Source organism: Musa acuminata, chromosome BXJ1-8, assembly GCF_036884655.1.
Source record: "Musa acuminata AAA Group cultivar baxijiao chromosome BXJ1-8, Cavendish_Baxijiao_AAA, whole genome shotgun sequence".
Lineage (NCBI taxonomy): Eukaryota > Viridiplantae > Streptophyta > Magnoliopsida > Zingiberales > Musaceae > Musa > Musa acuminata.
Window position 1 is genome coordinate 36,336,073 of NC_088334.1, and position 27,840 is coordinate 36,363,912.

The 27,840-nt window shown below is 42.4% G+C and overlaps 3 protein-coding genes across 5 annotated transcripts; 2 read left to right on the forward strand and 1 right to left on the reverse strand.

The window, feature by feature from the left end:
- The first annotated feature begins 8,996 nt into the window (after positions 1 to 8,996).
- LOC135586998 (AMSH-like ubiquitin thioesterase 1) lies at positions 8,997 to 19,866 on the forward strand. Of its 3 annotated transcripts, none has more exons than XM_065079500.1 (14): positions 8,997 to 9,350; positions 11,757 to 11,821; positions 13,045 to 13,120; positions 13,343 to 13,534; positions 13,703 to 13,800; positions 14,628 to 14,736; positions 14,806 to 14,852; positions 15,656 to 15,974; positions 16,133 to 16,222; positions 16,318 to 16,380; positions 16,460 to 16,534; positions 18,583 to 18,645; positions 18,783 to 18,835; positions 19,499 to 19,866. In XM_065079500.1, exons 1-14 carry the CDS (start codon positions 9,237 to 9,239, stop codon positions 19,671 to 19,673), a joined length of 1,539 nt encoding a protein of 512 aa, XP_064935572.1. In that variant the 5' UTR covers positions 8,997 to 9,236; the 3' UTR covers positions 19,674 to 19,866. The 3 variants fall into 3 exon arrangements, with proteins under 3 accessions (XP_064935572.1, XP_064935573.1, XP_064935574.1); XM_065079501.1 differs by lacking the exon at positions 19,499 to 19,866 and adding an exon at positions 19,196 to 19,372; XM_065079502.1 differs by lacking the exon at positions 19,499 to 19,866 and adding an exon at positions 19,199 to 19,372.
- Positions 19,867 to 19,996: 130 nt separating this feature from the next.
- On the reverse strand, positions 19,997 to 22,013 carry LOC135587756 (uncharacterized). Its single transcript, XM_065079503.1, has 3 exons — positions 21,249 to 22,013; positions 21,062 to 21,125; positions 19,997 to 20,951 (listed from the first exon to the last, which is right to left on the reverse strand). The coding sequence occupies exons 1-2, from the start codon at positions 21,927 to 21,929 to the stop codon at positions 21,063 to 21,065; spliced, it is 744 nt and encodes a 247-aa protein (XP_064935575.1). The 5' UTR covers positions 21,930 to 22,013; the 3' UTR covers positions 19,997 to 20,951; position 21,062.
- Positions 22,014 to 23,349: 1,336 nt separating this feature from the next.
- Positions 23,350 to 24,579, forward strand: LOC103994930 (uncharacterized). The gene is made up of 2 exons (XM_009415393.3): positions 23,350 to 24,175; positions 24,297 to 24,579. Exons 1-2 carry the CDS (start codon positions 23,477 to 23,479, stop codon positions 24,357 to 24,359), a joined length of 762 nt encoding a protein of 253 aa, XP_009413668.2. The 5' UTR covers positions 23,350 to 23,476; the 3' UTR covers positions 24,360 to 24,579.
- The last annotated feature ends 3,261 nt before the right edge of the window (positions 24,580 to 27,840 follow it).

Below are 27,840 nucleotides of genomic sequence, written 5' to 3' on the forward strand. Positions count from 1 at the left end.
TGTTCTTGCTCAGACAAATCCCTGGCCAGGGTCATTCGGGTTGAGAGAGAAAGAGTTCTCCGGGAGAATCCGATTAGAGCGAGACTCGAGTAGAAACCGTATGGGTCTGACAGCACCATGCTCAATATACGGTCTCTGGGATATTAGATGGATGAGGGACTATAGGTACATGGTAACTGAGGACAGACAGGTCCAATGGATTGGATTCCCCTGTATCGTTTGGGGACTACGGCGTAGTGGCCTAGTACTTCCGTAGTCGATGAGTCGAGTGAATTATTATAGAGATAATAATTCACTGAGTTAGAAGGAGTTCTGACAGGTATGACTCACGGCCAGCTCGATATTGGGCCTAGAGGGTCACACACATATGGTAGGCATTGCGATGAGTAGAGGTTCGGATATGAGATATCCGACGGAGCCCTTGTCTTATTGGATGCAGATCCAATATCCACTAGGGAAAGGACCCATTAGGGTTTTGACATGGGATCTCTATAAATAGGAGGGATTCACAACCTCATAGGCTAGAGTCTTTGCTTGCCCTTCCTATTCTCCTCTCCCTCTCCACCTCAGAGTAGGCCTGGAGTTTTGAGGAGCGTCGTCGCAACCCTGCTGTGTGGATCACCGCTAGAGAGGAGGACGCTTGACCTCCTTCACCCTCTCCTAAGGATCTGCAAGGAAACAGGGATATACGATCTCCCTAGGTAACACAATCTCTATACGCAGTTTTGTGTTTTTGCGGATTTTGCGCACCAATCTTCGCACGACGATGAACATCGTTTTGGGAATCGGGGATTTTTGTTTTCTTGTTCTTCCGCTGCGCATATGATGTCGCCCCCCCTATGATTTCCCAACAGCCTCTGCGTGGTGGAAGAGTCTTCGGCAACTCGAGTGGCATAACGTCCTTGAACTCTTTCATGACGTTTGCCACCACAACAGGTTCTTGAATGGCCTTCTCGTTGAGTGGCTCTAGCTTCATAGCAGCCCTGAATGTCAATTCGCCTTTTCGCACCCCCTTTCTTTAGTTGTAATGTCGATATGTGTTGGGGCTCCTTGGTTCCTCTCCGAGAGACGGGAACCACGCAGGGGTCATCGCCTCCCATCATACATAAGGAGTTCAAGAACGGCATTGGCACCAACTTCGTCGCGTGCATAAACTCCATTCCAAGAATCACTTGGAAGTCATCTAGTGGCACTGCCATCATGTTGGTGTTCCCGCTCCATGTCCTGATTTTGATGGGGACTCCCTTTGCTAACCCGGAGATTCGCTTGGCCTCCGAGTTCACCGCCTTCATTCGGCTTGGGATCTTCTCCAAGATCAACCCAAGTCGCTATGCTTCTCGATCGGCTATGAAGTTGTGGGTAGCGCCCGTGTCCACCATCGTACGGGTCGTTTGGCCATTTAACTTGATGTCCACATACATCAATTCACTACTTCCTGCTTTTTGTAGCTTTGTCTTCATGTTCTCCCCCACTTGACCCCGCATAGCGTTCAACAAACGCATTGCTCCCATCCGGGGTCCTTGCGACTCCTCGTCGTCGCTGCTGGATTCAGAATTGCTCGAACTAAGAGCAATAGCTTTGCCCTTGTCCGATCGGGGGGTGGATGGAAGCCGTCAAAGCATTGAGTGCCTATTTTTGTGGGCACTCCCTCACCATGTGCGGTCCTCCGCACAAGAAGCATCCTCCAGATTTTGAGGCCTTGCCTTTCGGGTTTGGCCCTTTGTGGGAACTCTTCTTCTTTTGTTCGCCCCCGAGCTCCTTCCCTCAAGAATGTTTTGGAGGACGATTGCTCGAAGATTGTTTCCTTCTTCCTGAGTCTTCAAAGGAAACAAAGTCGGTGAGCCTTTCTACAACAGCAATTGCCCCGACCACATTGGTAACATTCCTTCGATTTAGTTCTTGTTGAGCCCATGACTTCAAACCATCGAGGAAGCTGAATAACTTGTCCTTCTCAGACATGTCCTGTATGTCCAGCATTAGTGCAGAAAACTATTTCACATAGTCTCGGATGGTGGTACTCTGGCGGAGTTGTCTCAACTTCCTTCTTGCGACGAACTCTGTGTTCTCCGGTAGGAACTGAGTTCTCAACTCCCGCTTCAAGTCCTCCCAAGTATCAACCCGACACCGACCTTGTTGGATCTCCTCCTAGTGAGTTCGCCACCAAAGTTTTGCATCTCCGTTTAGATACATTGTTGCTATAGAAACTTTGGTATCTTCAGAATCAGGCCTTGTAGCTCGAAAGTATTATTCCATGTCGAACAAAAAGTTCTCGAGCTCTTTGCCATCTCTGGCCCCTCCATATCCATGAGGCTCGGGTGCCCTCAAATTTTGTGGTGGTGCAACGCGGGTGTTGCTTCCTCCCGCATTTAGTGCTCTTGTGAGCATGGCCACCTTTGAAGTGAGTTCCGCCACAACATCCTGTAAGTGTTGCACGGAGTCTTTGGTGTCATCAGACAGTCGGTCGACTAGGGCCTCGACCTTGTCGATCCTGGACTCCGCTTCCTCTTGCGAGCTCTCTACCCCAACAAGCCTTTGTTGGCCATGGTAGAGTTCCTCCATGCTCGCTTCAAGAACATCCAGGCGGGTTTCCGCCATCGTGAGTCTCTCCTTGTGACTCTTTTTCCCAGTTAGCGCTCTAGATTGCGCTTCCTCCGCTCATGGAGAGTAGCCAACTTCTCGATCATCATGTTCGCTGCCGCACTCCTCTTGAGCGGCTCTAACAGCATGAGAGCGAGTGTGCATATGCAGCCCACCTGCGGCTGCTTGGGGCAACGGTTCGGCTTGCCCCGTCTTGCTAGATTCGCCACGATGCTTTGCCATGGCGAAGTTACGAAGTTCGTTTGCTGCTCGCTCAAAGTGCTTGCCCGCTCTGATACCACAATGTCACGGCCTTAGCTGGAATTGCCTAAGGCGTGAGGCACCCTTGCGGCCAAAGACGCAAACTTAGCTTGTGTTGCTTAAGTCGCGAGTCACCCTTGCGGCAAAGACGCGAACTTAGCTTGCGTTGCCTAAGTCGCGCTTCGCCCTTGCGATATTGCTCCGTAAGGATCATCCCACTTGTAACCTCTCGCAGGTCCCGAAGGACCTGTAAAAAAAAAGAAAGTTGATTAGTTCGAAAGAACGAGCGACGGACAAGTCCCGACGTCTCATGAAAAGGGGAAGCTTTACAAGCAATTCAGCGAGCACCTTGCGTGCACAAGAGAAAAGAGGGAGAGGGGGAAAACAAGGGCTTTAGAAGGTTGAACGAACAGCTGCAAGCCCACAAATAGCCGCTCACCTGGTCCTGGGAGTGATAATAAGTTCTCGTCAAGGCAACGTGCGAACTTGCGAAAGAGTGTTCAACGCCCGGTATATATCTGAAGCCCCATCCAGCCCTGTGCCACCCGGGGAGTTCAAAGGGGCTGAGATGGCTGACGTTTTGGTGAGCGGAGGTAGATTCCAGAAATCAGCCCGCGGCACACGAAAACGGAGCTATTTTGGGCTGTTTTGCTCGGTTCGGTGAGCGGTTGCTTTGTAACGCTGCAACTTGTTTGAACTTACATTTTTACAAGCAAAATGACCCAAAATCAAGAGAAAACATGTTGTCAAGCAGCTGTACATGTAGGTGTGAGCAACGAATGGTTTGTTGAACGAAGTTGTTGTGAGTGCGCGATGACCGTTCGTGACAAACCGGCGGCTGCGGCTGCGACCCAAGGGGAGGTGGGCGGCGGTGGAGAGGCAGCGGTGGTGGCATGGTTAGGAGCAGCGTCACCAACGATCGCCGAGGAGGAGAGGTCGAGCGGCTGCGTTGCGAGGCAAGGGGAGGCAAGCGGCGGTGGAGAAGGAGGTAGCGATGGTGGCTCGTGTGGGAGGCGACGAGCGACGATGGCCTCTGGCCGGGAAGCGGGGCGATAGTGGGCGCTGGTTGGAGAGCAGCAGCGACGGGTGGGCTGGCCGGAAGCAGGGGACGCAGGGGTGGCTGCGGCTTCTTCTTCCTCTCTTGTTTCTTTTTTTTTTTTGAACGACATGGGGGCAGCGAGGAGGTCGAGCGGTGGTCGACCGGTGGTCAAAGGTCGCTGGCCGGGGAGAAGCAGTGACGGTGGTCGAGCGACCGGGGAAACAACGACGACGGTGGAGAAAGAGTTGCCTTATAGTGGTGGTGGGGAAGAAGGGTGGCAAGGCTACTGTCACGACCTTAGCTAGTTTTGCCTAAGGCGTGCGGCACCCTTGCGCGTCCGTCCGCAAAGGTCAGCCTCCCCGAAGCCTCCCATTGTCCCTTAGGACCAACAAAAGAGGGAACGTGTTAAAGAGAACGCCTCAATCGGGATCCACAAGCAAACATGTCTGAAAAACACTTCATAGACAATGCAAATTACAAACAGACTTTACAAGCTCTGAACAGTTGCACAACAAAGGGTAAAATGGTCCATTACAGACCGAAAAGCTCTCGCACGTGTCCACATGACACAACCTTTATTTACAAGCCTAAAGAGGCCACCAACCCAACTAACATGGGACTATTTAGCCTTCGGCCGCCCCTCTACCTGCTGTACAAGGCATGAACATGCCAAAAGACAACGGACAGACATAAGCATTACATCCAACATCTTGTTTAGAAGTTTGTCCGTTACATTCTCCCCCACTTATCCCTTCGACGTCCTCGTCGAAGCCTTTGTGAACACTGCAACTCTTCGCCTTTGCTGAGTCTTCAATCTTTTGCTCTAGCTGCAATGCGCCTCCTGGCTCCCAGCTGCTCTCCGCTGCTGTTTTTGAGTAGTCGAACTTTGATCCGCCATGCTGCTTCAACTCACCAATGACTCTGACTCTGGTGTGGGGTTGGCTGAGTTGTGTTGATCCTCGTTGATTCCTGCGGATCCACCAAATGAAGGAAAAGACCATTCTTATTGCTCCAGTTTCTCAAAATTTCCACATGCTGCTTGAACTGGGTGGATGCTTGTTGGAGCTTTAACGAGCATCGCCTCGTAAACTTCTGAAGTTTTGGGTCCTTCCTCCACAAAATCTGCTCATTGACTCTTCTTTCAGTTAGTTGTCACATCCAAGTAGGTTCGCATCACTTCCACTTTCGATTGGCATTTCGTTGGGAAATGAAGCGGACAATCTACTCTCGGTAGCACTGATCACCGTTGGTGAGGATTTTGACAACTATTGTCTTCCATTATCTTCGAAAGGTCTTTGAACTTGTGCAGAGCTCCTCTGCTGGATAGATAAGAGAACTGGGGTACTCAGTTTCGCCCATTCTCTTAAGAGTTGAGAAGGCAAAGGTTACTTGACTTCGCCCGCCTCCTCGAGGTTGTACTTCATGCATCGAGCTGGTTACTGGCCTTCGCCTGCTCTTTGCTCACACTTCTGAAGCACTTGAAGTGTTTGCACTCCTTGCGTTGAGTTAGTTACTGCGATTCACCTTCTCAATGCCATTGAACTTCTGGAATGCAGGAAGTTTTCACCCCAACTTGGAGTAATTCTCTGATAGATGAGGTCGCCTCTGGGATTGTACCGTCTTCTCCATCAACCCTACCGCCTACTCCACTGAGTAGCAAAGGTACAGCACCGCGTACTGCCTGCTTCGTTCCTTGGTCGTGCACTCTTGCATGACCCGAAGTCCTTCACTTACGGCTATCTTGATGAGAAACTTGCTGACACCGGTCTTACGAAGTTTCTTGGCCTCTACCCTTCAGCCTTGTCTCGGTACTTGGAGATTGCCTCTGCATACTCCACCTCCTCGGCCCCTTTCACGACCAAGCGCTCTCCCTCCGTGAGAGCAAGGGATCAATGACTTGCACGGAAGTCCCGCCTCTGCGGTACCATGGCGCTGCCATGCCCATGGCCCTACTATCCGTCGCCTCGCCTCTGTATCCCTTTCCTTCACAATCAGTAGAGATGTCTCCGTGGCACTCCTCTGAGTCCACCTCCATTCTAACTGATGCTTGATTTTGGGTAGCTAAGTCCCTCTGGACTCGTCGTCGCTTCCTCGCCCCTTTCGACCTCCTGCTTCAACACCTCTGTGTTCTCCAAGCAGTCTGTTTGGTCGATGGAAAGACAGACTGCAACTCCCATGCATGGCCTCTGCCATCACATTGTAGGGTTTGCACCGATTCTGTTCTCCTTAGCTTCCTTGGTAGCAACGTTCGCTTACTCGACCTTGTCCTCTGACTTGTCGGGCTCGCTTAAGCGAATATGAGCTCTGGAGCAGTCCAACTCTCCAGCTGCTTCGATCATACCTCTGCATGATCAAGTCCCTCTCATGGGACTCACTGGTACTTGCATTCGAACTTTTCCCTTGGTGGAACCCAGCCCCCATATGCTGATGACCAAGGTTTTCATCCGATGCAAAATTCGGTGCACGCCCGGAAGACCCGCCTCTACGGTACCATGGCCTTCACTCCTTGAATCCATAGCCCTTCTTGCCGTCGTGTTGTTCACCAAAGCGGAGCTCCCAGTAGCTCCCGATCATACCTCCATATGATCTAGTCTCTCCCGGGACTATGTCGTGTGTGTCGCATTGCCACGAACTGTTCCACCACGATCCGCTGCACCATGTCGCCTCCTGGTGACATCTCCATTGCATTCTGATCCTTGTGGAATAAACTCGAATTGTGAACCCTCCATGTGTGGCCTCTGCCAATACATCGCAGGGTCTCCTCCACCTTCGATTTTGTTCGCTCCTTTGGCAATCGACCTTCATCCACCCACTCTTGGGTCACACCTAGATGAAGCACCGCTCTAGGACAGTTCGTCGCCTAGTAGCTCCCGAAGTCCACCGACTTCACTGTAATTTGTGCACCATTGCCTGGATCCTGGGCCTCTGCCCCTACCAGCACAATCTCCGCTGCGCACTGCTTCCTTCATAGCAACTCGAATGGCAACACTGTGGCATATTCTTCAAGAGTACCCGCCTCTGCGTCCTCTTGCCCCGTGCTAAGGCCTTCTGAACTCAACTTCGCCTCCGCAAATTGAGTAGCCTTAGTTCCTCCATCAAATGCTCCTCCGAGATAAGGTGCATGTGCCCCGAAGCTCCCTTCGTCTTTGGCACCATGCAAGATGAGTCCGCTCTGTCAAAATGAAGGACCCATGGAACAGCATGATTCTACTCCTGCCTCTGCAAGAGTTCATGTCCTTGACCTCTGTCTAGGGAAAGCACTGTGCCTCTGCTCCATGTTCCAACTTCTATGCTGGCTCCCTTCATGCGGCTTGGGTACTTCGCCAAGTTATACCCAAGTTGCTCCGTTCCTCGTTTTTGCATTAAGTCGATGGTGGCCCTCGCGCCCACCATTCCACGGGTCAGCCCTCCCTTGAGTCCGATCTCCATATCGACTCCAAGTGTGCCTCCATTTGAGTTGCTTTGGGTCGCTCCCCCACTTGATCTCGCAATGCATCCACCAATGCATTCTCTCAAGCGAGATCATGCGACGACTCCTCGCCGCTTGCTCAGTCCATCGAGCTTCGTGGAGTTGTTGTTTTGTTGAGGTACTCCTCCTCAACATGTGAAGTCCGTCTCACATGATTCTCCCTCTGGAGTGCCGAGACTTATCCCTCCTGGATAACTATCCCGTTGGAGCAATATCTCTCTTCGTTTCGGAGACCACCATCCCCTTGGACTACTCCGATCTGCTGAACAAACTGTGCATTGTTCTGCCTCTTGCAAACGCACTTGCTAGATTGCGCCTCCACGTCAATATAGCCACCGCTGCACCCCTCAAGGCCTAGCAACATGCTGAACTCGTTGCACACTTCAGCCTCCTCCGGACGTATCCTTCGTATGTCGAAGAGAAAGTTTCAATGCTCCATGGCGCCGAGTCTCGACCGCCTTGGGATGGCCACGAACAATCCATCGTCCGCATACAAGCCCATGCATGAGTACCGAATTCTTCGAGTTAGCAATTCCCCTCACCTCTGTGAGCTTTGCACAACTCTTTCGGTCGCTGAGCAACTCATTCCACTTTGCATGGTCTCGTTCTTTGCCAAGCGCCTCGCTTGCCTTGAGCACCATCAAGTAAAGTTGTCAACGTTGAGCCGTAGCTCAAACTCAGCCATCCCAACCTTTGTGCGCTCCAAATTCTTCCAAGCTTGCCTGTTCTCGTGGTGCCTCTTGCGCGAAGGGTTGGCCATTCCTCTGAATGCCAATCTCAGATGCCCGCTCCTCTGAGCGACTCTTTTCCCTACATCTCCATGCCCGTTTTCCCTCAAACGGTCGCGCGTGTGCTGACTGCCCTCAACGCAGCCCCGCTAGGTCCCCCACGTTTGCATGTCAAGTGTTTCTATGAGTGCTTGTCCCGCTTTGATACCATAATGTCACGACCTTAGCTAGTTTTGCCTAAGGCGTGCGGCACCCTTGCGCGTCCGTCCGCAAAGGTCAGCCTCCCCGAAGCCTCCCATTGTCCCTTAGGACCAACAAAAGAGGGAACGGGTTAAAGAGAACGCCTCAATCGGGATCCACAAGCAAACATGTCCGAAAAACACTTCATAGACAATGCAAATTACAAACAGACTTTACAAGCTCTGAACAGTTGCACAACAAAGGGTAAAATGGTCCATTACAGACCGAAAAGCTCTCGCACGTGTCCACATGACACAACCTTTATTTACAAGCCTAAAGAGGCCACCAACCCAACTAACATGGGATTATTTAGCCTTCGACCGCCCCTCTACCTGCTGTACAAGGCATGAACATGCCAAAAGACAACGGACAGACATAAGCATTACATCCAACATCTTGTTTAGAAGTTTGTCCGTTACACTACGGCGGGCTGCATCAAGGATCATTGCTCTAATACCAAATGATAAGATCCTAAAGTCTTATTGTCATTCTGATACCAATTGATAAGCTCCTAAAGCCCTACACGTTCTCATGTTTGGATTCGATCATCTCCTCAATGGTTGTGCTACATCCACCTCGGTCTGATCACAAGGCATGATCTCTGTGTTCGAGGTCAAAATCGTAAATGCGTTCCACGGATCTCACACAGCAATAAGTAGAAGCATTGGTTAATGAAGAAGCCTAAAGTATTATTCCAATTCTGCCCTTGGAATGCGGTCGTTCGAAAGGTGAGGCCTCTTCCCTCCTCGCGACGGACGCCCGCCGTTGACGACTAGCGCGAGAAGATCCCCATGTCTTCTTGCGGCCAAGGCGTTTCTTCTACAAATATTGGGATTGTCGGGACGTGCAACTGTGGAGCGTTTCATCTTGGTTTGAATGCGGATTTGAGGACTTTGAGACGGAAACAGGAAGAAACCCTAAGATGAAGCCTTCCTCCGGAGTGATCGACATATCAGAGTGCGCCAAGAGGCTCGACGTGGACAACCAGATCTCTCTCCGTCACTACTACCGGATTGCCCATAATCTTCTCAAACAGGTTCTCGTCATTTCCCGGATCATCTACGCCTTATGAATCTTGTATACATATCGGATCTTTCTTGCTTTCCGTTGGCAGTTCTTGGTACATTTCGGCTGAGCAACTCGTTGTGGTCTAGATTGAGGCAAGATATGTTGTTCTTGATCGATGATGCAAGATGAGGCTAATCCGGACATTTTAGTATCCCCGACTTGTTCATATTTGTGAAAGAACTCTGAGGCTTAGATCTTCTTTTTCACGGACTTGTTGTTTGTCTAATGATGTGGTCTAACATGAGACGTCATTGAACTATTGATATGTCGTTGCTATTGATTACGCTATGTGTGTCTTTGGTTAGAAAGCTGGGAGGTTATTGGAGGGAATAAAAAGTTCTTTGGATGTCATAACTACAAGTACTCATAAACAAAGTGAAAAGACTCCTCTCAATTGATATGAAAGAATCAATTATTTAAAATAGGTTTTTCTTTCCAGGAACAACGCCCAATCTCTGGGAGTAGATGTAAAAGAGCATATTTGTTTAGCGTAATCATAATAACTTCTTTCAAAATGTTTGAAAAATCCTCCTCCCTCTTGTTTTTGGTTCTTCATGATATTAACTGCTTATAGTCGTTACAGTCTTACAGACACACTGACACAATGAAAGTGTTGAGAACGCAGAATTGGTGTATAAGACACTAAGTTGTGGAAGAACTTAAATACCAGCATTTTGAAAATAGGGCAATCATTTGACTAGTATTTCAATAAAACACTGCTTCAAAAGCTTGGTGCCCGATGCATTGTATAATATGTGGCCATTCACCAGTTTTAGGTGATGTTCTGAATTGGTTTTGTAAAACAAGCGAATCAAGTTTTTAGGGTTTATTTAGGACATCCAATGTGCAATCTGCTACTTAATGGATTAGCTTGTTTGTTATATTTGTTAAGCAGTGTTGCAGTTGAAGTATGAGCTTGTGGTGCTATCTTTTGCTTTCTGAAAATTCAGTACATTCTCTCCGTGGTGATTCCAACTTTCTTCATCTTTTTCTTGAAATTATTTTCTGTGTACTAGATCTACCATATTCCAGTTAATGGTCATGTAATTTGATGTTTGAATACAGAGATATTATAATTAAGGTCACAACTCTTGATTCTTCCTGATGATTGGGAAATGTGCTACCAATGTCTTTAAAACCTCAAGCAAGGTGCCAACCAAGCATACTAATCAGGCAAAACAATATTTATTTATTTATTTTTATTGCCTTGTAACTAGACTTCATGTAACTCAGAAAATAATTTGGTGAGCATATTGGAGACAAAAATCTTGTCACCGCCTAAGGAGCTGTGTGCTATCAGTACTAGGTGGCGGAACATTAGATTTGGCAGGTTTTTTGCATTTTGACCAAAATAACTTCCAATAGATAACAGCTCCATTTAGGATCAAGATGGTGCAATAAAGTAGGTTCCGAAAGTTTGCCAAGAAAAACACATTATCTTGATTTTGAGTTACCATCAATCCGTTTTCTGCATATCTGGCGGCTTCCACTCGTTTTCTTGTAGCTTGTGATCTTTATCTGCATGTATATTATCTACCCTTTTTTACCTTTGTACTTCATATATAGATTTCTTTTCCTAGATTATTGATACTGAGCCATACTTCTCTCTTGTGACATTTGGTTGCTGTTTTATTGGATATGAATAAACACTTCTATAGACCATATCATGTTTTGCATATTTTGATAATTGCTCTCATCAATAGACTGATCATTTCATGCTTCTTGTAAGATTTCTTAAATCAGATTTCAATAATTGGCACGAGAGACTGTTTATTCCCTCAAGAGAATAATTTCTTCATCTTTCCTATATTTGTAATATGCTTATCATTTAACTTTCCAGAAAGAATGTTAGTTATTCTGCAAGATTATGTATATTGTATGCATTAGAGTATTGGCAGCTGATGGTGGTAGATGTCATTGCTTTTCATTTATGAGAGAGCATTGCTGCTTTTTGTTTGATATTGTTACTTATTTTTATCATATGGTGTTTATCTCTCTCTCTTATACCCTTCTGTTTGTTAATATTTAAGGGGATAATTAGTTAAATTATAGTAAAAGATTTGCGTCATATTGTCTATACTAGCATGAATTGTATTTTGGAACTTGTTTCCGGTAAGGGTTATGTTTATCTTGCTTGCAATGACTGAGACATGTCAGGTACTACTGCATTTTTCAATTAAGAATAATCGTAAGGAATTCTTTTTTTATCAATGACTTTTACTTCTTTAACTGCTTGGTGCTCTACCTAGTTCACAGTTGATTGCTGATCATATGAATGTATCTTTTCCAATTTGAGTTATTATGTTGACAGAGGTTTAATTATTTTTTTCTTAATTTTTAAATCTTGATCCACTAAATTATTGGCTTAGTGCAGGCAGACATTTATCGGAGCGAAAAGAATATTATTGATCTTTTTGTTATGCTACTGAGATTTTCAAGGTCAGGAATTGTTTGATAGTATCTTAATTCATTCGTTTGAAATGTACTTTAACTCATAACTAGGAATTGGTTCTTGAAAGTACCTATGCATTTGTACGTTCTGTGGACACAAGTGTTCATATTACTTATGTTTCTTACGTTTTAACTCTACTCTTATGATGTTAATGGTGGGTCTTAGATTTATTAATGAAGCTTGCTTAGAATACTCTGAGCCATTTTTTGTTGGCTCTTAATGCGACTTGGTTGATCTAGTGGTTACCCTGAACAAGACCAGTGCTATTTAAGGTCAAATCTCATAACCCTGATGTGTAAACCATGACTTTGACATATGATTATAATATTGATGGTTCATGTTTTGTTGGTAGCACAAACAATAAAAAGAACATTAAGAGCAATAAATTAATGAAATTAGAGGTAAGGGTTCAAGTTGATGTGGAACGGGGATACCACTCAGCTGCTGGAATGATTCATTTCATGTTTCTGTCGAGCACAACAGGTGTGTCACTGATTCATGAAAGAAAGACAGGCAATTTGCATGTCTACAAGACAACATTTCATGTTTCTGTCGAGCACAACAGGTGTGTCACTGATTCATGAAAGAAAGACAGGCAATTACAAACTCTCTCTTACAATGTACTGCATGTCATCACTTCTTCAGTGGCTGTTTGCATGTCTACAAGACAATATTTAGCTTCGGCAAGACCACCACCAAATTTAATGCGACAAATGCCTGTACCACTGGCCTAACAACAAAATTGAGAAAATCACACAATTATCATCAACCCAATTGGCTAGAGCACCGCCCGGAATCAACCTGCCCCATCTGATGAGCCCTATAGTGGAGGCTTATGCCCTTTGACCTCTATTCGCTGAGATGACATTTTTAAGCCATAATATGACCTTTACCGGTACCAATGACAGTCAACAACTGTACCTAATGTCAACCAATAGGCTTACCTTCATCAGGGCAGCGGCAAAACAGCCACTGTTATTAGTTGTTTTGCCTAACATTTTATGAAAAATGATTGTTCAACATTGAATAGTGTTGTAGCTTTCAGTATTCCTTTCTGTATGTGTATATCTACCTCACTTGTTTATGACTAGAATACTTTTATGAACATATAAGAGAAGGATCGCATATGAAATTTTCAGCTTTTCTTCTTTGTTGTGCTTATTTCATTGTTAAACCTACTTACGTGGAATGGGTATATTTCCTAATGCAGTTTGATTACTGAGACCATACCGTGCCATAAAGACTATCAGGTGGTGCTACAAAATGAAAAACTTTATTTTAGAAAGGTACCTCTGTTTTTTATTTGTCAGTGATGCTTAAACTGTTACACTTGTTATTTTGAACGTTTTGGATTTTTGTTTACCTATTTGATTGGCTTAAAAATCATTCTTTTATGGGATAAAATCATGGATTTGAGATTAGTCTCTGCATGGGGATCCATCTTGTGATGTTGAAATTTGAAACCTTCAGGGGAGATCTTTCTTTGACTTCTGGTACCCTTTAAGCAGAGACTGTTTGATGCCTTGAATGAACTAGAAGCGTTGAAGCCTGACATACAGCATCTGCTTGAAGAACTGAATAAGAGGAATAGAAGCCAAGTAAATAGATTGGAACAAATTCCACAAGATGGTTCTCTTGATGATTCATTTGAGCGGCCATCGTTTAGAAGGCTGACACTAAAGAATAACATAGTTAGCCAGGTATTATGGTCTCTCATTGTGACATAAATGGTTGCTATCAGTGTAATTGGTCACTGAGCTTGTCCTGCAAATGGACCAAGATGACCATCATAAGAAGATTGTTTGCATGTCACTGATATATATATTTTACCGCTTGAGATTTCTGCACATCCTTCTCATATATTGCAGGCTCATAGAACAGTTGTGCGAGATGGCTTTTATAGAAGTCCCATTGTTGAGGGACACAAGCTATTGACCAACACTAAAGAAGATCGCTTTCGGAAATTGTAAGGCTTTAGATATAAAGTTTCAAAAGTTTACTTAATTTTGTCAGATGGAATTTTGACTGCCGATGTGCAAGAGCTTGCATTACTGGAGGAAGCTACATTGATCACATGCTTATTGATGAAGAGTAGGAAACTGACCAGGCTAATTTTCAGGGAACTAAAATTGATTTCAGAATTTGTCCAGAAAAGGTACAGAAGACAATCATTGACATATTCAGCAATCACATGATGCATATTGTTGCATCTTAATTTACGCCACTTACAAAATCTAGGGTCAATATTAAGACAAGAACTTATAAGAAGAAATAAATCATAATTATGATCAGTCATCATTTGGGAATATGATTCTTCTTATGGAAAATTAATCTGAACAAAACTTGCCTTATTCTATACAATCAGGAATTTGCACAAGATTGAAGTAAAATACATGAAATTATATTTAATAACACAATATTTTTTTTCTTTATTTCTGGTTCCACATTTGGTGTTGGCATACCTGTAAAGTTTAAACTTGTATTGACTGAATTCTGTATTATTGTGCAATTAGAGGGTAGACCCTGATGTTTGAGATCTTTATATTTACTCTTGACCTGCTATAAATCATGCAGTTCAGGTTATTTTACATAGGAAATAACAGCAAGTGCATGTATTTCTAAGGTCATGATCTCCAGTTGTAAAAAAAAGCATTGGATATTTTGCAGAATTTAGCAGTAAAATTTGCAACATTTCTGTATTGGAAGTGCTCCATTTTTTTATAAGATTGTCATTTAACAATTACATGATATTTTCTCTTTTCATGCTTAGTTCTCTCCTTTGGCATCTTGTAGAAGATCTCTTAGGATCCCATGCCCCAAGGAGGAAACCCTATCAAGACACTCAATCTTGGGTCCAAATGGTCTTCATGGACCATGGCAGCCACCCAGTGTTGATCAAGGGGTATAGTTCTTTTTCATTAGCTTGTTTCATACTTTTCTGATGATAAACACACTTCTTTTGTTGTTGTAGATACAATACCCAAGTAATTTGGACTTGACTCCAATTGAGATACCAAGGTTAAAACTTTTAAATTCTTTGTTTGATGTAGTTCTTACGGTAGTCCTTATGGATGAATGCTAATGGAGCTTTAAAATAGACTTATCTTGTTATCAAGATTTTTATGCCTAGGCTCTTCAGTATGGTGATAGATGTTATGTTAGTTTAGTTAACTGACAGTATTTTAACTCTTGTCCTGCCTGATTTTACGTCAAATGTATCTTTTTATCTCGTTTTAAATTAATGTGACCTTTCTCACGATTTCTGATTCCTATTAAATAAAATCTAGCTGTAGACTGCACTCGCAAGTTGATTCTTCCTAATATTCAGATATCAGACAAATTCACGTGTTGAAACTGCATCTTTTTATCTCGTTTTAAATTAATGTGACCTTTCTCACGATTTCTGATTCCTATTAAATAAAATCTAGCTGTAGACTGCACTCGCAAGTTGATTCTTCCTAATATTCAGATATCAGACAAATTCACGTGTTGAAACTGCAAACCATCAGTTTGTGCTGATTTTTTTTATAAGTCTAATTAACAGTTTGGAGTCGTGTAATGTGGAACAAATCGTAGGTCTTTGTTTTTAGTGTTAACATGAGGAAACTGAATGCAAAAACAAAGTTGCTTAGCAGTAAATTAGTTAGATGGATAAATTAATATCACTATATTGCCCTGAGTCTATGGAGCTTTGCTATATTCCAGTTGGACATAATTGGCTAGTTCGATTTCAGAACTTGTTATATTCTATATTTAGCTTTTGTTTTGAAATATGTTGTCTATGTTATCCTTTCTTTTTCCTTTTTTCCTTAATGCAACAGCCTGCTTCAACCAACAGAGAATAAACCTGTGACTGTGAAGGAAAATGACACTTTGGAGAGTGAAAGAAGTATGCTTGAATTTCTTTCACTGCAAGAGAATGTAACTCGACAGCATGAAGAACAACGTCGAATGATCAACTTGGACGTGTCAGATGTGAATCCTAAGATGGACATCATCAAAGGACTCTCTCCTCCGCCTGCCTTTGCAGAAGTACAAGATGTCGTTGTAGCAGCACAAGTTTCTAAATCCTCAAATCCACAAACTGTTTCTTTGCAGAATGAGCTAATTCGTGCTGAATCTCCTCAAGAAGTTCACATAGTGGGTAGACCAAACTATTGTCCAGAGTTTCTGATGTTTCTTCATTTTTTTGAAGTATATTTTCCATTGGTGGAGGCATCATAATCATTTGCATATAGTTAATCTTCTGTTGTTTCCTATATCTTTTATGGCAATTATTCTCTCACTGGTTCTTGCAGTCAACAGTTCTGTTGGAAAGCTTTATGAGACTTGCAAAATCAAATACTGTCAGAAATTTAGAAACCTGTGGTGTTCTTGCAAGTTCCCTTGTAAGAGAGAATAGTTTTTGTATCTGTATACAATATAAAATATCCAAGAAACTTTGGTGATTAATTCATGAAGATAATGTTTTTTGCTTTTGCAGAAAAACAGGAAGTTCTATGTGACAGCTCTTATCATCCCCAAGCAGGTGGCGACATCTAATTCAGTAAGACAGTCGTAGCTGTTTGCATTTTTTGCATGATATGACATAATGGTCTATTCTGATTAATTTTTGTATAATTCAGTGTCAGACAACAAATGAAGAAGAAATCTTCGACTATCAGGACAAGCAGTCACTATTTCCCCTTGGATGGATTCATGTGCGTATCTATTAGCAATGACATTTAACTTCCTTTGCTAGCTTTTGAGAGCATTCTGAAAAAAATTAAGTTGCCTACTAAAATTTCCTTCACTATAATATTTTCCCTGCTACTTATTCTTGCATTCTCTTCAGAAAAATTTCTTTGACTATCAACTAGTCTTAACTAATTTGTTTGGTAAATCAAATATTCACAAGAAAATTGATTTTCTTCTCTTAATGGAGGGAAAATTCTTCAAGAAAGGATGAACATGTTTAAAGGAAACATATGGATGTTGTAGTTAAACAAGGTGATCCGATTAGTATTAGTGATGCAAGGAGAGGTAGAAGAAGATATGAGAAGATTGTACTAAGAATAGTAAATAGAGATTTGAATAATCTTTGATTTAGCTGAAAATATTGTCTTGTACAACAAGCACAATCATAGAAATAATATCGATGTAGTCAACCCCAAATGTTTGGGACATCACAATTTGGTTTTGCCGCAATATACCTGTTAATTATTTATTTTCAACATTTTGAATTAATTACTTGGCTAGCTGAATTAATTTCTCAAGATTGGAGATAAGTTTATCATCCTCAATACATTCAAAAATTTGTATGAGACTAAACATGCTATTATATCACAATTAGGTTTAGCATGTAGACCTAGATGGATGTATATAGGATGCAAGGTCAATCTAAAAGGAAAGTGAAAGTTAGATCCATTAGCATCCAGATGTAAAGAAAAAAATATTATCTGATCATAGGAAATGATTGTTAAAAGTTAAAACTATCCTTTTGTCTGAGGTCTCTCTAACCAGGGATGTGGATGGTTTTCAATCCATTAAATAAAATATGTAATTCATCTCCAATCTTTAAATAGTTAGAATTATGGAAAGCTTTGATCGCTTTGGCTTGTCCAGTTCAAAGAAGCGGACTTGCCTGTTCCTAGTTTCTCATATATATTCGTGTTTGTTACTTGGTCCCCTATAGACTCGACATGCATGTAAGGTGTACTGAGATCGTTGTCCCTTCTTAGCCACTGAAGTGTTTCCCAAAGCCATATGAGTTTCTTATGAAGATCAATGAGGAGACTTGTTATATTTGGTTTTCCAGACTAAAATATGCCGTAACAGTTCTAGTCATGGTGCACAGGTTATGTACAAGTGTATTTAAAATTTGGTTCTTCAGATGAAAACATATCACAGTGCTTGTAGTTACTATGCACACATTTTAGACAAGTGACTTGATGATATTTTGCCAGTTTGTTGCAGGGGCGTGATCACTTTTTACATTGCATTGTTTAATCAGCACACCACCACTCTAAGAGTGACATCATGATGTTGTGTTTGAAGACTAACAAGGCAATTGTGTCAAAGATACTGAAAAGTACTTGGGTGTACTAACCACAAACATAAAAGGATGATCAATGAACTCTTTTCTTTACTTTGTTTCGACTTTCAAGAACTCTGTATTTTACCTTTATGATATCTTTTCTCCTAAAGAGAAACAAAGGGGAGACTGTTTGTTTTTCGTATCTAAATCCATGACAAATCAGTTTTTTCTTGTAAAATTCTTGCTGTCATGAATGAGGAACCTGCGATTTTCCCTTGTTCACTGATAGACAAACTAACTGCATTAGACCTCGAGAATGTTTAAGATCTTTAAAGACCGAAAATAACTCAAGATCTATTTACAAAAATCCCTTGTTGAGAAAGCATGTTACAGAAACACTGAGCTATGCTCTTTAGACAGCGTCCAACAGCTAGTGTTTGGGTAACCTTTTAGTTTGGAAGCTTAGAGTTAGGTACTAGTGCCACTTCATATGTCTGAACTTTCATTTAGCATTTAGTGACTTCTCTGATTTTTTGAGCATTTTCTTATGTGAAAGAGCATGAACTTCGTATTTACACAGCAATAGATTTATTCTGTTGATAGACGTTAGTTACTTCTGGAGTTAGGTCCTATGACGCCGTCGTCCTGGTTGAGTTGATGCACATGCTCAGGTATACAAATGTTATGTAGTAGTTAGATTGGCTTACCAAATATCTTCTCTTAAATTTGCAGACTCATCCTACTCAATCATGTTTCATGTCCTCAATTGATCTACACACTCACTATTCTTATCAGGTACATTATATACATTGTTCTAGCAACCCTTGTTTTAAAGGTATTTTGTTGACTAGGAGGAATCAGGATTACTGTGATGTTATGCTTACTCCAACTACAGTTGTGTTTTGTCTAATTAACTTTCTAAATTTGCACAGACCTTGTTGCCTGAGGCCATTGCAATAGTTATGACACCAAAAGATGGATCAAGGTAAGAGTTTTATCTTTCATATGCTTCATTTGCTATACTGCCCTCCCATGAGAATAGCATGTTTCACTTGTAACCATGAGGAACCCAGTCTGCTTCTGAGATTTAACATGCCGCTGCCTCTGCCAGCTTAAAATTTTCTGAACCTATTTGGCCTAAAGTTTTGTGATACTTTAGTTCGTGCGCACCTAAATCTTTTTTTTTTGGCTGATAATGATGACCCTAATTTTAGAGAATGTCTTGGCACTATAAGAGAGGTCGCTTTATTGTGATTCAAGTATCAAGGGTCATAATTTCTGCCTTTTTGCATGCCAATGGTAAAGAACTGACATCTGCTTTCCTAATTTACATGTCCCATAATAGCAGATGGACTAGAAAGAGTCAGGTTTCGTGATATCCTGCATTTCAACTAGTGGGTGGGGCTCAATTTTGTCTAACATTTTATTAAGTTACCTTCAAATGGGCGAGGCCAAGACTCTACCGTAAGATTGCTCCTTTGCTACATTTACAAAGACAACTTTCTGTGGTTGCTGGGGGTAGGTAAAGATCCTCCACATTTAACTTTTTCAAAACTAGCATTAACACGAACCATGTTCTCTGGGCTGCCGTTCTGCCTCTGATGAGTGACTGTGTTATTGATGATCTCTCTTTTATGTATATATACAGAAAGTATGGGATATTTCGGCTGACAAATCCAGGAGGCATGTCAGTCATAAGGCGATGCCCTCATCGTGGCTTCCATCCTCACCGACAGCCATCAGATGGGGGTCGCATCTATGACCACTGCTCCAATGTCTACATGGACCCTAAACTGAAGTTTGATGTGGTGGACCTCCGATAGCAACCCCTCTCTTTCTAATCGTTTCCCTCAATTCTTTGTCCATATGGGGGTCTATGCTATTGTTTTCGGTAACAACTGTGAGATAAAGAGCCCTTAACTAGTTTTCTTGTGCATAAAACCCGTCGATGGGGGTTCTGAGCAAGACATGAACCAAAACACCTGTTCATCAACCTTGTGTTGAGGTAATTGTTCATGGTTGGTATGCTATGTGCTAAAGATCAGATCAGCACTATAACCAGTACACTGCCAGTTCAAAGGAAACCGCTATCTATAGAGCCACAGAACCGCATGTGCATGGCATGAATAAATTATCGGCGTGTCAAAGGAGAACACGTCCTCAGTCATGAATAAATAATTTGATGCAAATAACCTTTTGGAATGCGCAAGTCACTGGATCAATTAAATCCATCAATATATATCTTTACCTCGTTGTCCAAATCAATATCAAGACAGGCGTGACAGAAAGAAAAGCTCGATAGTCAAATATCAAAACTGGACGCTGAAATGATTTGGAAGAGGTCATAAACTGCACACTAACTAAAGGCCAAATGTTTGGAAGAGGTCCAAAGGCCAAATAGCAGTGACAGCAACAGATGCTGCAGATACTATTTTGGATTCAGGAACTGCACACTAACTAAAGCCACATATAGCGTGATGAATTCGTCAATCCTACACTTCAATAATACCAAGGCTCAACTCATATCACTCCCACTTCTATACTAAGAAAATTGAGGCAACATAAATAAAAAATAAGAATATTTAAAACTGTTTAATCCAACAATTTCTTATAGATCCTCCTAACTTTTCATGTTAGATTGACAAAACTGTTTATCCATTACGGATCTTTATCTCAAATGAAATTTATAATCAAAATCAAACAGTCCAAATCTGAACCGAGAGTAAAATTGAAGTACAAGTAGAGATTTTCATATTGTTTATATCTTTATGTTATAGAATAATCAAGCTCTAATCTTTAAAATTGCTATTCTTCACCAAAAAGTCTTTCCATATTAGTAGTATTTCTTGAACCCTAAGACACATGTTGTAAGAATCCAAAAATACTAGTCTCTAACTCCAGCAAATCTAACAGTCAATAGCATTCAACTACGAGATTAAACAAAAAAATGTTGTTGCTTATATTTAAACTTGGATTTACAGACAAAAAAAAAATAGGGGGAATTCTAAGCAACCAAACTAACCATGAGAAGTAATTGACCTCTGACTGTCGTAATCGCTTCTCCAAGAAAGAGAACCATTGACCATAAAACTCTCTAAAATCTACAACAACAACGCCAACAAGAAAAGGAATTCATTATGCTAAAATTTCAACAAATAATTCAGTAAATTAGGTAAAATAAAGCATTTTTGGTACAAATAGTACTTAGTACCTTAATCATCGACCTTGTATGTTACACTAGTTACTTCCGATAACCGTGAACCAGGAAAAAGCGACTGCAGAAAGAATTAATCGAAGAAGAAAGGATGCCAAAAACACAAATTTATCACAGATATCAGAAATGAAATCAAATCAAAATTACTAAAAAAGATTCTTTTTTGTAGAGAAATTTATCTTACATTGAGCAGTCGCTGCACGATTCTGGCCCTCTTCTTCGGCCTCCGAGGGGGCTTCGTCCCCTTCATCCTCCAAAAGTCTTCTTCGATCTCCTTGCGGGATAGCGAGACGCAGAATTTTCGACGTTCCCCCTTCTCCGATCCATATGATCTCCCCTTCCTCATGTCCGTCGCCGGGTAGCTCTTCTCAGCCGCCAAAGGCGAAGGAGACCATGAGACCGAATTAGAGTACCGATACAGAGGCGGAGATTTGCACGCCGCACTGCGGGTCCTCAGACTCCATGGCATGGAGGTCCCCGCAACCTCCTCCGCAGCCGTCGCGGAGGAAAGGGACCTCTCGGCCTCCGCTTCCTTCGAGTTTCTGGACCCAGACGACCGCTTCTGCTTGACCGAGGATTTCTCCGGCGGCGATGGCGGCCGCTTCCTGTCAGCCCGGACGTTCCGATCGGCCGCGTCGGGCACCCGTCCGATGACATCGACAGTGCGGTCGGAAGAAAGATTACAGCAGCGCAGGATGCGGTGGGTGCCCCAGCTGCCGGTGGGGAAGGTGAAATTGTGCAGTTTAAACCGGTGGAAGCCCGACGGCTGCGGCTCCGGAGTGGGTGATGCGGCGCGATGCCCCGCCGCCGGAAGATCTAGCTCTCCCGGGATGCCATCGGCCTTTTCGTTGCCGAAGATCACCATCGAATCGACGCTGCAAAGAGGCGGTTTTGTGGAAAGGAAACGCGAAGAGAGAGAGAGAGAGAGACAGATTTCTAACGTTCGTATAGGCATCCTCTGTTCTTCTCGGCGGGGTTTATTTATATGGGTGAGAGACGACGAAGCAAAACTATTGGTCGAGGGGCGCTGATAACGAATTGATCTGATTCAATCGCGGCCATAAGATTCGTGTTTCCATTCTTGCGGCGTATCCGACGGTGCACGCGTAATGTTATAATGTACCGCGTGGTTACACGGCTTCGATGTACTTGATCGAAATTACCAACGGATCCTTCTTCTATTCAATGTAACAAAGCGATGCTTCTACTGTATCGGAGATACGTATACGTACGTACATACCCGCGCCAGTACCGGACGAGCTACGTGACTTTTGATTGGGTAGAAGCGACCTCGGATGTGATGGCTGCCGTTGTGGGTAGAAGAGGGCATTGTTTGTCGGGGTAATCCTACTAGAAGATGGACCCCACAACCTTCATTTGCCTCGCGACAAAACACACCAAAACGCTTACGAGTTGTGGCATCACTCGCTCTCCCCTCCGAGACGCGAATAATAAATAAACTAATATAAAGATTTTTTAGGCGATTTTTCTGAAACAAATCCAACTTTTTTTTTTCCCGTATCATTCCGCATTTCCAAAATACCTAAAGAGAGTCCATGCTTTTTAAAATAATAAAAATAACCTCAATGACAACTTCAAATTTTTTGGTTTTGATGGAAACTCAATTATACCAAACAAGTCAAGTGTTGATTCAGTGATAAATGGAACTGATTGTAGTAATTTTGAATTGGATTATAATATTTTTTTATTATTTTTTTTTATCGATTACAACATATTTAAATAAGTAAAATCGAACTAATTATAGTGTTTTATATTATTTTTAAATTGAATTACAGTAATATTTTATTACTAAACTAAAAATACTATAACCACCGTTAGTACCTCAGTAGGATTTTAGATAGATATTTTTATTAGTTTAAAAACAAAAATTAAAATTAAAATTAAAATTTTATGATAATTATAATATTTTTAAATAAAATTATAATATTTTTAAATAAATTTATAATATTTTAGGCATACTATATTTATATATACAGCCAGTTCAACTTATGGATTAATCTCAAGGGAGAGGATAGGAGAACGGATGTTCTAACAAAAAAAAATATATTATCTGAAAAAAACAAAATGAGGAAAATCTTTCGAGAAAATTCAAAATGAGATTTTCTTTTTTTGGAGGGGATTCAGTCATCTAAATAATAGAAATTTATTTTTATTAATTTTCTTAATTAATTTTAAAATAAATTTGTTATTTATTTTTATTATATACAATTTATTTATTATTCTCTATATAACGAACACCCTCCCTCGCCTCGAGAACAACTCTCTCCGCCGTCCTCTTCTCTCTTCTCGCCCTCCGCCGACCCAATCCAACGACGTCAGAATACCCTTACCCGCTCCTTTTGGTGCCGATCGCCGCCTGGGTCGGATCGCGTCACCGACCGAGGAGTTTACATGGTCATCTCAGCGGAGACGCCGGCCACGCCGCCAGATCCTGCCGTCGCTATGGCGACCAAGGAGGCTTCGGTCCCTCGCGGAGGGACGCGGGGGAGTCTCCTCCATAACTTCTCCTTCCCGATCTTGGAGACGTTGGGGGGCCACGAGGCGCTACGCTGCATGAGCGGGAACGGCGAAGGGGAGGCCGTCGCCGACGGCGGCCGGAGATCGACGGGCTCATCCGAGGTAGGCGAGCTGCGGATCCGTGTCCCGAGTAGTGGGGACGAAGACGACCCGGGGATCGAGGAGGTCAGGGAGAAACTGCTGGTTCACCTGCGGGAGGCGGCGGACCGGATGAAGCGGGTGGTCCAGCATCTGGCCAGGAGGGGCGGAGTGCCCGAGCCGGCGAGGGCAGCGGAGGCGAGGCCGAGTCCTGAGGCGGACACGTCTGCCGCTCTGCCGTGGAACCTGAGGACGAGGCGCGGGGCGGCAAGGTCTCCGGCGGGGACCGAGCGGCACTTGAGCGGGTCGCCGACGGTCGCGGCTGAGAAGAGAACTGTGCGCCTTAGGTTGGAGGCTCCCGAGCGGAGGGAGCGGCCCAAGTTCTCGATCTCGCTTACAAGGGAGGAGATCGAGGAGGACATCTACGCCTTGACGGCGCGCAAGGCTCGCAGGCGGCCAAGACGGCGCCCAAGGGCCATTCAAAAGCAGCTCGAGGTGTGCTTCTTCTCCCCAACACGATCCAAACAAACCCAATTTTGTATTGTTTCCCATCGTTCCTTGCATTCAAAGAGCAAATTTTCTGATTCTTATGTTGGCGTTCTTCTTCTTCTTCCAGTCGCTATTCCCTGGCTCGTCCCTGTCGGAGATAAACGCCGCCACGTACAGGGTTCCGAGCTAGAGATATAACCTTACGTGCGGTGACGCGACAACTTCTTCTCCGTCAAAGTCCCGAGTTGCTCGCGCCGATTTCTCAGGGCTTCTTAGAGGCATAGTAGGAAAAATTTAGTCATTCCTCATTCTCTTAGATACGTCGATGTGTAATTGGTCTATTTAGATCAAAGGAGTTCATGTGGATGTTGCTGTGTTTGCAATGGATTGTAATGACATCTTCTTCAGAACGCTGGTGGTTCGATGGGCTCAAAGATGAAAGCTTTGGTTACTTGCGAACGAGAAGAAACAAGAGGAAGCATTTTCTTCGCTGGATCGACAATGGTCGTCGGATTAGGGGCAGCGGTGGCGCTGACACGGATGTGGTAGGTCAACCCTGTGATCGGAAGCCGTCATGGTCGTCCCCGTGACCGCACCTCGACCTCCAACGCGGTGTCTTTTGTTTTGTTTTTTGTTGAAGGAAAGAAACACCGTATTGAAAACTAAGTGGTAAGTCATCACTCCAAAAAGAGATACCTGTCTAAACCTTCGTTTCCAACAACAACAACAACAACAGCACTATTACATCTTCTATAAAAAAAACACTTGAATAAGGACACCTTATCAAAAACTAAGAAATAATCAATCCACATGTTTCTTGAAAACCAAAGTATATTCATAGATTTATAATTTATAGCGAGTCAGATCGAATCCAAATGTTGTTGAATCCTCCGGCAGCCGCAAACCTCAATGCTTCCACATTCAGCTTGCAGGACTAAGCTAGCTTTTGATGTTCTGCACCGGCCTGCCTTTCTGATCCTTTGTAATGTGTGTCATTTGCACTAAAAAAGAAAAAGTAAGGATCAATTTTAATGGAAAAGTTAATGATACTAACTGGACAGCTCATAGGTTCTTGTTGGATCCAATCCAGTGTCCCTCCACGCCCTTTGGCTGGTGCAAGGTATTCAGATCCTTATGGATAAGAGCAAGCAGCTCGCATCATAGAGAGACTTAAGCTTACGAATTGTTGGCTATGATAGCTCTAAGATGATCCCTCTCATTTTTGTTCAGATCTCTTCCCGCAGTTCCACTCAGAGAATAATTGAAAACTGAACTGGATTTTTTTTCTTGGACAAGTTTCCAATAATCCAAAGCAAAGAAACATCGAAAGAGAGAAGAGTGTTCAGCATAATCCAAGAACTCTGAACAAACTAGCTAAGCTAGGGGATCAATGGTGCACTGGAAAACCTAGAGTTCCAAGTCAATATAGGGAGTCTACCTCAGTCAACTTCTAAAGGAACATGTTGACCTTAGGAATCACACCGATACGTCAAATCATCTTCTAGCCCGTCCTAACGTTGTCCCGTGAAAGCTGCTCTTCTTAAGGAATCGATATGAACCATCATTTCTCCCCTAGGATAAGGAGACCAATACCAACAATCATCATTGAGGAACAAGGGACATGTGAATCACAGCTACCTTATCGATCAAGCTTTTATGAAATCAAGTAAGAGCTATTTCATTAGTTTTAAGAAATCAGATCCAAGATAGTGTTAAAGTTGCATAATTTATCAACATTCACATAGATTGGCCAAAGGACAAATGAGATATCATCGAACCAAGGATTATGATTATGCCAAAAGTCTATACCTCTCCCGTTCCCCGCTACTATTCGAAAACCTGCTCGAAGTACCTTAAAAGATTTTAAAATATTCTTCCAATACCAAAAGAAAGAGTTATAGTTTTTTGAAGATCAAAAAGATAGAAGCTCATATTTAGTTCTGAGAAGGTTCACCCAGAGAATATTTCTCCTTTGAGAAGGAGAAGCAATCTTTTAGCTACAATATTCGTTTCGATTCAATCCGTTTTTAAAAAATTCACCAATTAATTTCATTATCAAAATCTGAGATTCAATAAAAAAAAATTTCCTAAAACAATGCTAATCTTATAGATAATTTTGTCAGATATATTTGAAGTCATCAAACAATAGAGAGAGACGAAATTAATAACAATAATAATCACAAATTTTCCCACCTGATTTATAAATTTTTTCTACCATCCTTCAATTTTATAGAGGACTTTGGAATTTTTTCACAAGAGTGTGAAATGAAGGTGGCTAGATACTTCATGGCCAGTTTCCTCTTTTCATATTGAGAATATTACATATAATGTATTTAGTTAAAGGATCATAATTTTTAAAAATAAATGACAGATTTAGATCTATTAATATTTAAATTAGTGAAGTTAGAATGCTGGTCAATGGCCTTAAGAAGATTCCTACATGATTTGTCACTCCCCTTAATAATAATAATCACATTGTAAGTAAATATTAAATGAGAATTTTTAACACATTTATAATTAAATGACATAATCTTTTGTAGTCATATCATCAAGAATAGATGATACTATCTATGAACTGATAGGGTGAGATCAGGTCCCCTCGATGAATTCTTTTGGAAGTCTCAAAGAATTTAAAGGGGCAACCACATCAAACATGAGAAAAGAGGAGAAAATAAATTGGCATGAATCCCCCAATGAAGATTTCGGGGATGTTTTCATAAGCCTCATGCTGATGATCAGCTTCCTCATATATTTTTTTCAATATCAATTTTAATAAGGATTAAAAAAATTTATCATGAGACTTGTATATGGTATGCACATGGTCATTAAATACAATAATATCATTAAATATAATAATATCATTAAATCAATTGATGAAGTTATAATCTAATGAGCTTTTGAGTAATGCAAGACTAACTTCAATCATGGAAAGGTAAATCGATTGAAGTAGGAGAATCAAACGTTGGGCCAGAGTGCAACATGTCAGAAATTGGACGTCGGGCTGAAAGATCGGTCGACATGTCGGATGAAAAACTTTGTGTCATGAGTTTGGGCATCAGACCAAAAGGATCAGACATTTTGCTAAGAAGATTAGATGTTGTGGGAGGTCAATATACCGATGGATCGAGCAGTATGCCGAAAGAGAGGATGATGCACCGAAGGTTCGGACGAAGCATCGGATGAACCAATGACATGCCGGACAACATAAAATTCATATTTGTAATCGTTTATCTTGATTGAAGTAGTTTAGGTCTTACGTCGGATATGCTTTTACGTCGGATATGGTTTTATCGTACGAAAGTTTTTAAACCATCGTTATCTTATCGCTGCACTAATTCACCCCCCCCCCTCTTAGTGTCGACCCTGATCCTAATAATATAGACAAGAGAAGTTTAGTTAAAACTCCATCATCAATTGGTTATCATCATAAAAAAGAGGAAGATTGTTGAATCTCAAATTTTGATGATGAAATCAATTGATAAAGTTATGATCTAATAAGTATTTGAGTAATAACGGACTTACTTTAATCATGAAAGGATAAATTGATTAAAGCAGGAGAATCAGACATTGGGCCGGAGTGGAATATGTCAGAGATTGGATCTCGGGCTGGAGGATTGGTCGATGTGCTGGAAGATAAACTTTATGTCGTGCGTTCAGGCAACAAGCCAGAA

Bases quoted from the DNA above. Each gene is read 5' to 3' on its own strand.
- LOC135586998 (XM_065079500.1), top strand. From the start codon at position 9,237: ATGAAGCCTTCCTCCGGAGTGATCGACATATCAGAGTGCGCCAAGAGG. The intron at 13,535-13,702 runs GTATTATGGTCT...CATATATTGCAG, and splicing joins AGAATAACATAGTTAGCCAG to GCTCATAGAACAGTTGTGCG. The intron at 16,223-16,317 runs GTAAGAGAGAAT...TTGCTTTTGCAG, and splicing joins GTGTTCTTGCAAGTTCCCTT to AAAAACAGGAAGTTCTATGT.
- LOC135587756 (XM_065079503.1), bottom strand. From the start codon at position 21,929: ATGGTGATCTTCGGCAACGAAAAGGCCGATGGCATCCCGGGAGAGCTA. The intron at 21,126-21,248 runs GTAAGATAAATT...TTCTTTCTGCAG, and splicing joins TCGTGCAGCGACTGCTCAAT to TCGCTTTTTCCTGGTTCACG.
- LOC103994930 (XM_009415393.3), top strand. From the start codon at position 23,477: ATGGTCATCTCAGCGGAGACGCCGGCCACGCCGCCAGATCCTGCCGTC. The intron at 24,176-24,296 runs GTGTGCTTCTTC...TTCTTCTTCCAG, and splicing joins CCATTCAAAAGCAGCTCGAG to TCGCTATTCCCTGGCTCGTC.